Genomic DNA, 15115 nt, shown 5'->3' with positions numbered 1-15115 from the left:
GAACAAATCTTCCAAAACCAATTCTAGGTATTTGGGAGTCTACACTCAGATGCGGATTCTGTGCCAGGATGGAAACAGTAAGTCTGAAATGGCATGAAGAGAAATTAAATGTAAAGGCATAAAACTGAACCTGGGCAGGTGTTGGACTGGTCCGGAGGTTAGGCCCTTGCTCGAAGGCAAAATATGCATGCTACTGTACAAAGTGGTGAAAGGAGAGTCCTCATTTGCTAATTTTGGCCAGATTTCTACTAGAACTGCAACAGCCTCGCCTCACAAAAATAGCTCAGCATTGTCAACAATATACAGTCATGCGCTCTTGCCATTTGGAAATGTTGGCACCAGCAAGTCTTCTCTCACCATTCAAAATACTGGCTCCTTTTCAACTTCAAGGAACTTCTTACCTGTTCATTTTATCTGTAGGATGCGGATTCACTGATTTAACATAGTTTTCACTAGTGGAAGAACCTTCCCTTTTGAAAGACTATCTCAAGACTTCCCAAATCCATAAACATGAACGTAAATCTGTTTTGGTTGATGAACTCCTTTCTCTCATCCAAGAAGTCCAGTGTCGTCTAAATCTCCAAAAGGATTCCTCTCTGCACCAATGTACATTGTGCTGGTTCTATATCTCATAAAATTATTCCTAAAGCAGCCAATTAAGAATGCAGAAATATCCCAATATATAATAAGTATCAATGCTGAAACAGAAATATATCTTGCTGTAAAAATCAATCTGATCAGGATAGTTTGGAGGCATAGTTTTAAGCCTAATTTACATTTGGATTGGGAACTAAACAGCTTCCAGTGTAACATAGAGGAGTTTCTTTTGCATGACCTTCAAGCATGAGACACAACACAACTTTTTCTACAACCTAAAATTTAATCATTCACAAAAATGGAATGCATAGGGCATCAAGGCCTTAGTTTACGACTTTCTTCTCACACAAGGAGGCTCCAAATTCATAGCAGACGCTTGGCATTTTGTGCTAAATTCCCAATTATTAGTTAAACTTTTCACAGAACTTTCATTTTGTTTTGTTTGATGCAGGCAGAGCCTGTAAAATGCTTCGTTATATTTTACAGATTGTGATGGCAATGATTTAATATCCTATTGGCCAGCACTGGGCGAGTGTGAAGTTCATGCCTGCTCACTGCAGAAGTGGGGCTCAGAAAGAAAGCTGGGCCTAGATTTCAATAAGGATGCCACTAACAACAACCAACCTGACATGTCCATTGTGAGCAGTGATGAGAATACACCAACCCATCTATTCAAACAAGAGCAGCAGAGGAAAGGTAAACATTCGCATTGAAAAAAATTGCGAAGAGTCCTCAGCAGTGGTAATGAACTAGAGGAACAGTGTAAGATAAATGCAGAATCCTCTGCACAGACAAATGCAACAGATCTACCAAATACCCAGCTGAAAAGTCTGTGATGTATTGTTACACTGTAAGGAATGTAGGGAATAATGAGCATTGGGATAAAACAGGTATAGAAAAAACTTGCATTTTTGTTGGTGCCTTTCTTGTACTTGAAAATGTGCAAAGAGCTTCTTGGCAAAGGTAGAGCTATTGAAATTAAATCATTATATTGTTAAGAAAACTGGCAGCCAATTTGCACACAGTAAGGTCTCACAAACAACAGTATGATTTATAGCCACTTATGGTGGATGAATGTTGATCCGGACGTACAGTACACTATAAGAAGCAGTGACATGTATCAAGGATTACAAGTGGGTTGTGTCCTGTTCTTGAGTCATCCTCTTCGGTAGGCGGCGCGACTCTCGTCTGCAGTGGCCTCTGCAGTCCGTCTGCGTTTTTATTATTTTATGTCTATGTTTTTATGTAGTTTTTGTTATTTTTGTTGGGGTATGTGTGTGGGGGGGTGGGGGTGGTGTGGGGGGGTTGGGGGTAACTTTTAAATCTCTCCCTGCACGGAAGACCCGACCTTTTCTTTGTCGGGTTTCCGTTGTCGTTGGGGCTGCAACGAGGAGCGGCCTCCAACAGGAAGACCGGGGGCTCTGGTGCCGACTACTCACCTCACCGTCGCGGAGCTGGCCGAGTCCAGAGCGGGTGGAGCTGTGGTGGACGCTGCTGCGACCCGACCCCCGGAGATTCGGTGGCTGCAACTGCGGGTTTGGCGGACAGTGACACCGGGAGCCCGCGGGTCCCTGGAGGGAGACCGCTTTTCGGGGCTTCCGCAGCGGCGACTTCTCCCGCCCGAGTTGCGGGGTTGAAGAGCTCCTGGAGCGGGGCCTTACAGCACCGCCCCGCGCGGCTTGGAATGGCGGCGGGTCTCTGCGAGCGCACGCCGGGGGCTTTAACACCGAGACCCGGTGTGCGACCTTGCATCACCCGACGTGGCTTTAATGGCCACGGGACAATTCGCCATCGCCCGCCGGGGGCTTTGACTTTGACTCTGACATCGGGGGGGGGGGGGGAGAGTGCAGTGGAGAGAGAAGTTTTTTTGGCCTTCCATCACAGCAATGTGATGGATGTTTATGTAAATTATGTTGTGTCTTGGGTCTATTTGTTTGTAATGTATGGCTGCAGAAACGGCATTTCGTTTGGACCTCAAGGGGTCCAAATGACAATAAATTGAATTGTATTGTATTGTAATTACAGGTAAAGTTTATTAAGTGGAGAAATGTATTCAATTTCTATCATATTTCTCTTCAATTTTGAGTAGTGCTTATAATAAAATCTGTCTCAAATTGAATATCATGTATGTATATACATGATGTATATCTTTTAGACTCAATGCACTCAAAGGTATTAACATTCAAAGTTTAAATATCATTCAAAACTTTCATAAGCAAAATATCCAGCTTAAATCTTCGGGAGAAAGCATGAAAATGTTATGTTAATATTTTAATGGTATTGATTTAACGTAACTCATATTAAATATTTGTATATTAATCATGTAATTAAGAAACTCTATAACTAGAAAATAAAAAAATGAATTGCTACTTTGCCAAAATTAATCTGCATTGAAATGAAAATGAGTGACTGGAAAATTGAGAGTGCAGTGTTGTGCTCAATTATTTAATCTTCACCCCCATTAAGCAAGTCATGTGTGGTCTCTCCATTCTGGACCTAATTGCTTTTCCAGCATTAAAAACAGTGAATCTCTTTGGACACAGTCAGTCCTCAACTCATAAAAGAAGTTTGAGAATAATTCCTGATTGTAAATCCTGCAAGTTATTGCACTGTGGGATAATTCAAAGTGGTCATCTTTAATAAAGAATTCAACATTAGTTAATAAAAGTATGGAAGAATGTTTTTTTTCCCTGCCCAATTATTCTAACTTTAAGTTTCCTTTCCTCTAACCTGGGCTGATACATAATTGAAGTAATTTGATAGCACACTATAATGTAAACTTTGTCTGTTTCATTTAGGTATTCTGAAAAACAGAATGCAATATCCTTCTGCAACATTAAAGAATGAAAGTTTAACTTCCATCAACAGAATGCAAGTTGAGCTGCCTTGGTACAATACTTCAACACTAGGTCCCAGGGTCGTTCCAGCAGCCTCCTATGGCCGAATGTACTCAGGCGCTGGAAGTCTGTCTCAACCTGCCAGCCGATATTCATCCCGTGAACAACTGGACATTTTAGTCAGGCGGCAGATGTCTAAGGAGCAGTTGGACGCACTCTCAAGCAGGCATGCATCTCGAGAACGACTGGAAACTGTTCCCAGCAGGCATGGGTCCAGAGAACAACTAGATACGATCCCAAGCAGGCATGCGTCTAGAGACCATCAGAACCCAGTACCCAGTCGGCATGGGTCGAGAGAGCAGCTAGACACAACACCAAGAAGGCACGGTTCTAGACAACAATTGGACGCATTACCTGTCAGACAAATGTCTAGAGAATGGTTAAACGCAGGACCCAACAGACAGCTTTCTGGAGAACAGGTGGACATTGTTCCCAGTCGACATGCATCCAGGGAACATTTGGAGGCACTATCAAATAGGCAACCTTCTAGAGAGCATCTAGATACGCTGCCTAGAAGACAGACACCTAGGGACCATCTGGGTCTATCATCAAGTCGGCAGTCTTCTCGTGAGCAACTTGACTCATTGTCTCGCAGATACTTATCGAGAGAGAATTTAGACACAGTGCCTAGCAGGCATCCCTCTAGGGAACAATTAAACACTCTTCCCAGAAGACAACCGTCCCGAGAGCAATTAGGACCCTTGCCTACCCGACAGCCTTCTACTGAGCAGTTGGACATCCTTTCCTCCATCCTTGCTTCTTTCAATTCTTCCGCCCTTTCTTCTGCTCCCTCCACCACCACCCCTTCTGCCCCACAGACAACATGTACCCCTTCTGGGGCACATACATCTTCAATTACTTCTGCCCCTTGCCCCTCAACTCCACATTCTGCAACATCCCACAGCATCTCAGAGATCTCTCCAGATTCAGAGTAAGTACAAACTTGAGATCACTTAACTGTTATTAATGGACAGGTACACATGCCATTACTACTATGATAAGATGGTTTGAAGGTACAAATCGCTTGTGAATTCCATTGCGCACTATTGTGAATTCTATTGTATTGAGCCAATTTAGACTTGCCTTAGTGGACAGATTGAAAAAGTTCCTCTGGTACCTCAAACCTATAGAACTTTCAACCTGCCCTTCACCAAACGTTTAAAATCAAACTTTAATAGTGCCAATTTTTTTTTCTTAATTGCTTTTTTTCCCTTCGTATTTGCTTCTTTTGGCCCATGTCATTCGCTATGACATGTCCAGCATTGTCTAACGATTCCACCATTTTGTATTGAAGAAGGGCCTTGACCCGAAACATCACCCATTCATTCTCTCCAGAGATGCTGCCTGTCATGCTGTTATTCCAGCATTTTGTGACCACCTTCACTCACTGCGGCTCTGGCCTTTCATCTGGATGCTTTTGGGAAGGAAACATAAAGGGCCAAGATGCTGTGGAGCAAACCACAAAACAGAAATGAATGCAAGAAAGGGCAAGATAAATTAAAAAAATTATTACTTTGTTGACTTTTGCAAATCATAGATTGTGGTAAATTAGGAAGCTTAAATAAAAAACAATTAATCTCAGTTTTAAGGAGCTGAAACTGACAAATTGGAGCAAGAGATGGTGTAATGTGTCTGGTTTAGCCCTCTGAGTTTTTAATATTATAATCCTGGATTAGATCCATGTGAGCAATTACTTGTTTGCATTTCCAAAATTAACAATTATTGTTGAGAATTTAAGATATAGAACATAGTCAAGGACTACTAAGCATTCAAATTCTGATGTTCTGAAATATTGGAGAAAACCATTGGAAATAAGAGTGTAGAGAATAAATCTATGGAGCATAAATTGATCGAATGGACTGAATAGCTGCTTTCTGTACATCCACAGTGAAGACTTCTTTACATTCATGGTAATGCGTGTTACAGAGCTCAGTGATAATATTAGGATTTGGGAATAGTTGTCACCTTGTAAGTTTCTGATTTTAGTTGAGATATTGTAAGTATCTCTATATAACTAAAAGTCTTCATCTTGTTTGTGCCCACAATGTGTCTCTATGTCAATCTGGTTTTCCTATCTTATTCCAAATGCTAGGCCACAGCCTTCCCATCCTCACACATCCTACTCACATTTTCCCCGTGGTGGCGATAAACATCTTCCTGTCGCATTTCCACCTATATTTCTGAACTTATTAATCGTTGAAATGTTAAAAACAGCCAAAACTGCTTTCTCACAGACAACTTCCAGCCCTCTCACTGTGATGATGTCACAATACCTCTCACAATGCAACAATCACAATGGGCTCCTAAGCTGGCCGCCGACTGCCACAATGACATCACAATGGGATGTTGCCAACGGTAACAATGGGCTCTCAAGCTGGCTGCCAACTGCCACAAAGACATCACAATGGGATGATTGCCAATGGTAACGAGGTTGCTGCCCCTCTACCAATATCTGAAGGGGCTGCTCCCCAAAGTCTGGTTGCATTTTGGTCCCACACCGTACTCAGCTTCACTTAAGATTTCATGCTATATTTCAAAAGTTATTAATGATTCAAGTTTAAAAAAGCCAAATATGAAAAAAACTGCTTTTCAATGGCAGACTCTTGTAGCACCTTCCACTGATGATGTCACATTGCCATCTCACAGACGTCCAATCACAATGGATCTCATTTGCAAATTACATCACAATGGGACGTTGCCAATGGTACGAGGTTGCTGCCACTGTACAAATACCTGAAGGGGCTGCTCCTCAACTTCTGATTCCCCTCCACTCCGTAATCAGGTTCACTTCAGAATTCATGCTATATTTCAAAAGTTATTAATGATTAAAGTTTTTTTTAAAAAGCCAAAACCGCCTTCTCACACATAGCCCTTTTTCCAGGAGCTTCCAGTGATGATGTCACAATGCCACTCACACTGCACCAATCACAATGAGCTCTCAAGCTGCCGACTGCCACAATTACATCACAATTGGACGTTGCCAACAGTAATGAGGTTGCTGCCCCACGATCCTGGTGATTGGCCACAAGGCAGGGAGTGGGGAGGGCCGATCGAGGGGGGGGGGAAATCTCATCAGCCCCCCCCCCCCCGTGTTCAGGGACTGGGCCCAATGGGTCCCCCGGTCTAGTAAATTTGGAGCAAAATAACATCTGGCATTTTAATGCCTCAACTACAGTAAGATGCTCTTCCCAACATGAATGCTTTGAGAGATCTTTGGATTTGGCATGTTTAAAGAAGAAAAGGTGCTCCAGAAATCATTTAAATTCAAAGATAGAATAATGCATATGCTTAAAACTCTATTTAACTCTGGAATCACATGATAATCAATTTAATTAAATTAAGATGCATACATCAAAACTGGAAAGAATTCAGACCTCTGGATTGATTGTTTGTACTGTTGACATGGTGACAAATGACCTGGCAGTTGACAATCTAAATATGTTAAAGTGTTGAGAATGTGGATCCTCCTACCATAGAGAGTGGGATGCGCATCATTGAATTTTAGGCGAGGTGGGACAACTAAGTGGATGAAAAAAGATTATTATATTAATGGAGTCAGATGTACAAAGCAGGAGGAGGCACGGACGGACATAAATGCCAACAATGTCTAATTAAGGCCTTATTTCCACAGTGTGGAAATATGACTAATTAAAAATGAGAAGCCCTTAAAAAGAAAAAAGGTTTTTAGCAGACAAATGATTTGAAAATAATGATAGTAGTGTTGTCTGTAGTGTGGTCTGGATTTAATGACACTGTAATTTCTTCTATTACCTGACTAACAAATCATATTTCATAATTCAGCATTCTGACATAGATTATTGTCTGTTCCTATTGTTAATTAAGTAATATTAATTTTGTTGTACTTAAACAGAATGGCAAGAGTTGACGCACAGTCTTGAGGCAAAATGCCTTTGCTGTTTGAGATTTCTTACTGTGGAGACCCAAAGGTGCAAGTGGCTGGAAGACTGCAAAATGGAAATAAATCATTCAACTAATGGCGTGATGGAATGTCGAGTGATGGAAAAAGACAAAGGAGTCAGTCACAGCTTGCACGAACATCAGGTCAAGGGTTCAACAGAAGGTCACAAGTACTACAAAAATGGAAACTACAATATTCTCAAAATGAGATTCCTTCCTCTGGAAGGAATTAATGTGGGCACTGTCACGAGGGCCAGAAAAGCAAGGAGAATTGAACATTCCAGACAGGAGAATATTTAAACTTAATTCCCACTTGGGTATTATGATATCCTCCATAATCAGTAACTTCCATTTTGGTCTGCAACATTTAAAGAACAGGGTAAACAGGTTAATAAAGGAAGAAAACTGTTTCCGTCCTCTAGTGTTCTAGCTCAAGACCCGCAAACGTCTTGCATTTCAAATCTGATTGTTTTACTGGATTAATTACTCAAATTGAGATGGGAAATTTAAAACTGCCAGTTGTTTCGGGGATTGGTTGAGAGTTAACTTTCCTCCAATTACCTCTGATATGATAAGCAACAAAAAATAGGAACGATATCCAGTGCAGCCAGATGGAAAACCAGTTGGATGAATCCTGCAATAGATTATCTCCTTGTTCAAAAAGCTGGAGCAACTCAGAGGGACAAGCAGCATCTCTGGAGAGAAGGAATGGGGGATGTGTCGGGTCGAGACTCTTCTGCTGCCTGTCTCGCTGATTTACTCCAGCTTTTTGTGTCTATCTTCAGTTTAAACCAGCATCTGCAGTTCCTTCTTACACATCTCCTTGTTCAAAGATGGTTTGGAGTTGCCCAGTTTAGGCTCTTGGTCAACATGCATCATGTAGGTCATGTAACTGAATACCTGATCTTTGCATTGAGTTCACCTTTTGCCCCACCCCCATAAGCTTGCCAACCATAAGGTCTTCATGAAGAAAATGTATAACATCACTGATAATCAAACATTTTCTAAGGGAAACTAATATTTTTATAATAAATTTCTAATCATGGTATTTTGGCATTTTTGTGCAGTATTATAGCATACCGATCTCTAACATGGTCCAGGCTAAGGTCGTTATATTTATCAAAATCAGACTATTCATCAAATAAAGGAGCTTCATGGCAAAGAGCATCTCTACCAATGTGAGGAGACTGTAAAAATCTTGAGTTTTATTTGCCTCCATATATTCAGAAATTATATTCATAAAAAATACTTTAGCGTCTGGACATGTTACAGTGCAAATCGTATCCATGTCTGCATTTAACAAAGTAAATTGCTGTGTGTCATAATAAAGGAAGATATGTAATACTGAGAAACGAGGTCTACATAAATAATGTGCCGATCCTAAAAATGATTTCAGACAAAGAGATTAGCATATTACCTCTTCTATTATGTTGGGGCCATTTTAATTTTCAGTATCACCTGGAATATTTATCTGAATATGTAAAACAATTTTGCAGTCCTCTTTTAAACCGTTTTTCTAGCTCATTCAATAGTTCTCTTCTAAACACCTGGCTTGTGTTAGTTTGATATTGTATTCATGGTAAACACCATATTCCTCAGGACCACAATGTTTGCTGAAAGTTAGCAACAAATTATAGTTCAACTAATTATAATGAAGGACAAACACAACACAGAAATCGCATTGGAAATGGGATCAGGTCACTAAAAGAGTCGACACTGCTCTGATGACCAGGATTATGGATATCCTGTTGTGGTTTTGGACTGCTGGTCTCAGTTAAACTTGTGTGGAAACTTCCCAAATTATCAAGAATGCCCCTTTAAGTTTATCCAAAGTTAAACACTGTCTACATTAACTTTAGCATATTACACTTTGGTTAATTCTTCCTCAATGTTAACCTTTCAGCTGGCAGACATAATTGAGGAGCTGTCGGTAAGCTTTATGCAAATGAAAAAGCTGGCTGTGAACTCACGAAAGTAAGGAGCTACTGTGTTTTAAATCATTAAGTGTGCCAAAGTAGATTTCCAGGTCACAACTGAATCATATTGCGCAATGATCCCTCTGTGCATTACTTTTAGAGTCAGAGGGAATTATGGAGTCATACAATGTGGAAACAGGCCCTTCGGCCCAACTTGCCCACACCGACCAACACGTCCCTTCTCACCTATGAAAAAAGCCATGTAGCCACTTACAAGAAGTCAATGAGGAATTATGTTTTGTGTGTTGTTGTGTTAAATTTATATCCATTATTAGTTAAGAGAAACATCCACGCAGACAGTTGTAATTGGTTTTATACAGTGCACTCCATAATGTTTGGGACAAAGACCCAGCATTTATTTATTTGCCTCTGTACTCCACAATTTGAGATTTGTAATAGAAAAAAATCACATGTGGTTAAAGTGCACATTGTCAGATTTTAATAAAGGGTATTTTCATACATTTTGGTTTCAGCATGTAGAAATTACAGCAGTGTTTATACAAAGTCCCCCCCCCCATTTCAGGGCACCGTAATGTTTGGGACACAGCAATGTCATGTAAATGAAAGTAGTCATATTTAGTATTTTGTTGCATATCCTTTGCATGCACTAACTGCTTGAAGTCTGTGATTCATGGACATCACAAGTTGCTGGGTGTCTTCTCTGGTGATGCTCTGCCAGACCTGTATTGCAGCCATCTTTAGCTTATGCTTGTTTTGGGGGCTAGTCCCCTTCAGTTTTCTCATCAGCATATAAAAGGCATGCTCAATTGGGTTCAGATTGGGTGATTGACTAGGCCACTCAAGAATTGACTTTTTTAGCAGTATGTTTGGGATCATTGTCTTGCTGTAGAATGAACCACCGGCCAATGAGTTTTGAGGCATGTGTTTGAACTTGAGCAGAGAGGATGCATCTATATACTTCAGCATTCATTATGCTACTATCATCAGTAGTTGTATCATCAATGAAGATAAATGAGCCAGTCAGCAGCCATACATGCCCAGGCCATAACACCCCCACCACCGTGTTTCACAAATGAGGTGGTATGCTTTGGATCTTGGGCAGTTCCTTCTCTCCTCCATACTTTGCTCTTGCCATCACTCTGATATAAGTTAATTTTCATCTCATCTGTCCACAAGACCTTTTTCCAGAACTGTGGTTGCTCTTTTAAGTACTTTGTGGCAAACTGTAACCTGGCCTTCCTATTTTTGCGGCTAACCAGTGGTTTGCATCTTGCAGTGTAACCTCTGTATTTCTGTTCATTAAGTCTTCTGCGGATAGTGGTCATTGACCAATCCACACCTGACTCCCGACAGGTTTTTGTGGATTTTTCTTTATTATTATGGAGAGAATTCTTCTATCGTCAGCTGTGGAGGTCTTCCTTGGCCTGCCGGTCCCTTTGTGATTAGTAAGCTCACCAGTACTCTCTTTCTTCTTAATGATGTTACAAATAGTTGATTTTGGTAAGCCTACGGTTTGACTGATGTCTCTGACAGTTGTATTCTTGTTTCTCAGTCTCATAATGGCTTCTTTGACTTTCATTGGCACAACTTTGATCCTCATGTTGATAAACAGCAATATAAATTTCCAAAGGTGATGGAAAGACTGGAGAAAAGACTAGGTGCTGAGAGCTCTCTTATACCTACATTAAGGAGGCAATTAAACACACCTGAGCAATTACAAACGCCTGTGAAGCCATGTTTCCCAAATATTATGGTGCCCTGAAATGGCGGTCTATGTATAAGCACAACTGTGATTTCTACTTGGTGAAACCAAAATGTATAAAAATGGCCTTTAATAAAATTTGACAATGCACATTTTAACCACATGTGATTTTTTTCTATTACAAATCTCAAATTGTGGAGTACAGAGGCAAATAAATAAATAATGTGTCTTTCTCTCAAACATTATGGAGGGCACTGTTATTGTTTGCTCGTGATACAAATCCTTTAAAATGCAAGGGAAAAAATTACGGAGCAATGCGATAGTGATTGTCTTTATTTCATTTCTTCCTGTCCAAACAGCATAGACTATGTTGTGTCGGGAAAGAGTATATGGATATAGGTTTAAGTATTGCATATCAGCCACTATAAGTAATTTTGGGGAAGCTGATTCAAGCAATTTCTTCAAGAATTAGTCACATATTCAACATTATACCCAGAATGAGGCATCCTTGGTCAGTAGTAGAAGAATCATTACTAGCCCTATAAATATCAGTGTTCTTACATTCCAATAATTGCACCAGTTGTCATATTTAAACAACGTGTTAGTGCAGAGAATTGGCATCGCATATTGAGAAGCACGCTCGACTGAATCCATGTTTATTTGAAAACAAAAAGGTCAGGAGCTGAGGTAGAGCTCCTGTTGATGATTTTTTTGGCTGCCTGGAAATCATTCATTTTGCAAAAGTAGTTTTGTAATAAACTGGGGAACTCTGCATTTCACAATCTGTCCACTGATTCCTGCAAAGAGGGAACCAGTAAAAAATACGATAGGTATTGGCAATACTGATGCGTTGGCTATTTTTTTCTTGCAGAACACCAGTGGCCGGTGAGTGATGGTTTTCTTCCTTGTTTTAAAAATAATTAAATGTAAGCTTCCCTTCAAGCATATCCAACATTTCGGAGAGGTGAAGGGGAGCGGGCGGGGGGAGGATACGCAGGGGGGGGGGGGGGGCAGGGAAGAGTATGAAGTAAAGGAGGATAAAAAGACAACTTTTTATACATTTTTGTATCTTTGTAATTCAGAGATGAAATTTTTATCTTATTATTTTTTATGGATTTAAGTTATTGTGATAAAGAGCATTTTTTCCTTAATTTATTGATGCAACAAACAATACTTGAAGCTGTCTTGTGTTAATGAAGCTTAAAAATTGATGTGTATATTGAGTACAGAAAGATAGAGCTGGAGACGTTTCAGATCTTATAAAAATCCATTGTTGTCCAATAAGATCCAGCATTAATATAGTCCACGTTGTTCCTTTAATACTTCAAGATCTGTGGTGGCCAGATTTTCACTAAAATCTGAAGGCAGGGGGGAGAATAGGACTCGTGTGATGCTACGTGTTAGAACACTGATGTTTCCATGCAGAAACCTGAGTTTGACTCTGAGCTGAGATATGAGTCTCCACCTTCTACCAGTGCTGATTTCAGTTCAAAGAATTTTTAATTCAGCTCCCGTAATATGCTCATAACTTAAATCCAAATGAGCAACATTTTGTAGAATTTTAACAGCACAGATTGTGTATAAAATGGAAACGTCATTATGGTACTTCTCTTGGAAACAATGGTTCAAGCATTTGTCTTTTAATTTGTCTTGGGAGATTATTGATGCTGACTCTGGATGTAAAGAGTGGAAATGGTCAATAAATGGATAAATATAAAGAAATGTGGTTCCTTACATTTTTACATTATTTTAATAATTTTGGATAACTTTTGCAAAGTATTAATAATGCCAATCACAATGAATAAATCAAATTACTACTTGAGATTAGATGTGATATTAAGAATACTTTACAACTGTACTATTGTCATTTGCTGCCTTTGTCTGCACTGCTGTAATAATGCCATTATGCGATGTTTTCTTGAGACAAGACAGATGTAAGAGATGGTATCCGTCCTGTGAGCTATCCTTTGTTAAAGTCTACAGCTATTGGTAGTGCCAATTTTCCAAATCTTTCCTTGGAAAAAAGATCATGGATCTTGGACATTGGTGGTGTCATCGTTTTGCGGCAGAAGGGGAAAATATGACACTGCTTAACCATAGCAAACGTTTAGCTTCTCACAACCACCCCAATCCCACCACGATATCAAGTTGTAAATTTGCCCAATGTCTCAGCTAATGAAGCACTTGCATGCAAACTAAATGATACACAGTAATGAGAGATTCTCCAGATCAACACTGACCTTTACTTGAGGATCAAAGAATTGCAGATGCTGTGAGACATAAACAGAAATTTCAATCAGCTTCTGTGGAAAGAAAAATATTTTAGTTTGAAGTCCCTTAATCAAAAAGAATGGTTTCAGGGCAAAGATACTTCATCTAACAACTGTTTCTCTTTCCACAGAGGCTGTCTGAGCCGCTGAGTGTTTCCACCATTTTCTGTTTTTAGTTCAGTAAAGTTAATTTAATCTGCAAGTAAGACCTACATCGCTGCCATCATGGCTGCAAATAGTTTAACATTAATCAGATGTGTGGTGTCAATCTTTCCCCTCTTTCACCTTTCTGCCTTTAACTTCTATATGGAAACATTTTGTCATTCATCAGCTTGGCAGGTTGGTGATGGCATCGTCTAAATGGTCCATTCATCTATTTTTAAAATACAGATGTTCGCTTGTGTATATGATTAACATTGTATTAAGATATTGATTTGAAATGTATAGAACCATATTTCTGAATTTATAAGACTGAATAAACAAAATAAAAATATTGTTTTGCTTTTGAATTGGATAAAAATCACTTCTTAGCAATTATTTGTGCACTTGTTTCCAACCACTTTAAGTATTTTGTGGCAAGTCTTTTACCCATCCCAAATTTTTCCTTTCAAATACTGAGACCCTTTCCACACACGGACATAATAGCAGAATTTCAATAGGAAGGCAGACCAACGGACACCAGCTTAAATTTGTGTGTATTTGTACCTCGAGTCATGTAGGCCATCAGAAGCATTGGTCATTCATCAGCACAGTGGCACTGAAGTATGGCTGGGGCCAGCGTATCATTGTTTCACCAAATTCTTGTTGCCTTCAGCTAACTCACGTGACCATTGTTCACAACTACACCCGACAACTACTACCTACCATGAGAGATGAAGCAGACTATGTGCGGACCTAACCACCTCCTAGCCTTTGTGTGTGTTGCATGTTTCTATACCCAGTGCCAAGGTGAGGACATTAAGCAATTCACATGAGGCAGGAAATGGTGCTCGGTAGACTGATGGGACTGAAGGCTGATAAATCCCCAGGGACTGATGGTCTGCATCCCAGGATACTTAAGGATGTGGCTCTATAACTCGTGGACACATTGGTGATCATTGTCCAATGTTCTATAAATTCAAGATCAGTTCCTGTGTTTTGGAGGGTAGCTAATGTTATCCCACTTTTTAATAAAGGAGGAATTATAGACCAGTTAGCCTGCCATCGATGGTGGGGAAGATGCTGGAGTCAACTATAAAAGATGAAATAGTGGCACATTTCGATAGCAGTAGCAGGATCGGACCAAGGCTCGGTGCTGGGACCGCCGTTATTTACAATATATATTAATAATTTAGATGAAGGGATTAAAAGTAACATTAACAAATTTGCAGATGAAACAAAGCTGGGTGGCAGTGAACTGTGAGGAGGATGCTATGAGGATGCAGGGTGACTTTGTGGGCAAATGCGTGGCAGATGCAGCCACAGAAGGCAGTGGAGAGAGTTAGATGGAGTTCACAGAATCAAGGGCTAATGGAATCAAGGGATATGGGGAGAAAGCAGGAACGGGGTACTGATTTAGGATGATCAGCTATGGCTGGCTCGAAAGGGCCGAATGGCCTACTCCTGCACCTATTTTCTATGTTTCTACACTATGAAAATGATATCTTTATATTTTGATCAAACCCTAAAAATGTTAGAATGATTTGATAAAACCAAGGAAGCTTGAATAAGTGGACACGTTCTTGAATTTAAACTATTTTGAAGTGAATTCAGAAAAGGGTTTGAAACATAAAGGGTAGAAGTAAAGGGGTAAGA

General features: G+C 40.0%; 1 protein-coding gene across 3 annotated transcripts in view; it reads left to right on the top strand.

Moving 5' to 3' along the window:
- celsr3 (cadherin EGF LAG seven-pass G-type receptor 3) overlaps positions 1-9807 on the top strand; it is a 209611-nt gene extending 199804 nt beyond the window's left edge. For 2 of the 3 annotated variants that reach the window (XM_033037098.1, XM_033037097.1), the window contains 3 exons: positions 1084-1293; positions 3396-4425; positions 7366-9807. In XM_033037098.1, coding sequence (XP_032892989.1) covers positions 1084-1293; positions 3396-4425; positions 7366-7393 — 1268 coding nt within the window. In that variant the 3' untranslated portion in view covers positions 7394-9807. The remainder of the gene's footprint in view (positions 1-1083; positions 1294-3395; positions 4426-7365) is intronic. The other variant, XM_033037099.1, reaches the window with a different exon arrangement.
- The last annotated feature ends 5308 nt before the right edge of the window (positions 9808-15115 follow it).

The sequence above is a fragment of the Amblyraja radiata genome, chromosome 18 (genome assembly GCF_010909765.2).
Source record: "Amblyraja radiata isolate CabotCenter1 chromosome 18, sAmbRad1.1.pri, whole genome shotgun sequence".
Lineage (NCBI taxonomy): Eukaryota > Metazoa > Chordata > Chondrichthyes > Rajiformes > Rajidae > Amblyraja > Amblyraja radiata.
The sequence above is the reverse complement of the archived record's forward strand: the minus strand, read 5'-3'. Positions and strand labels throughout refer to the sequence as shown.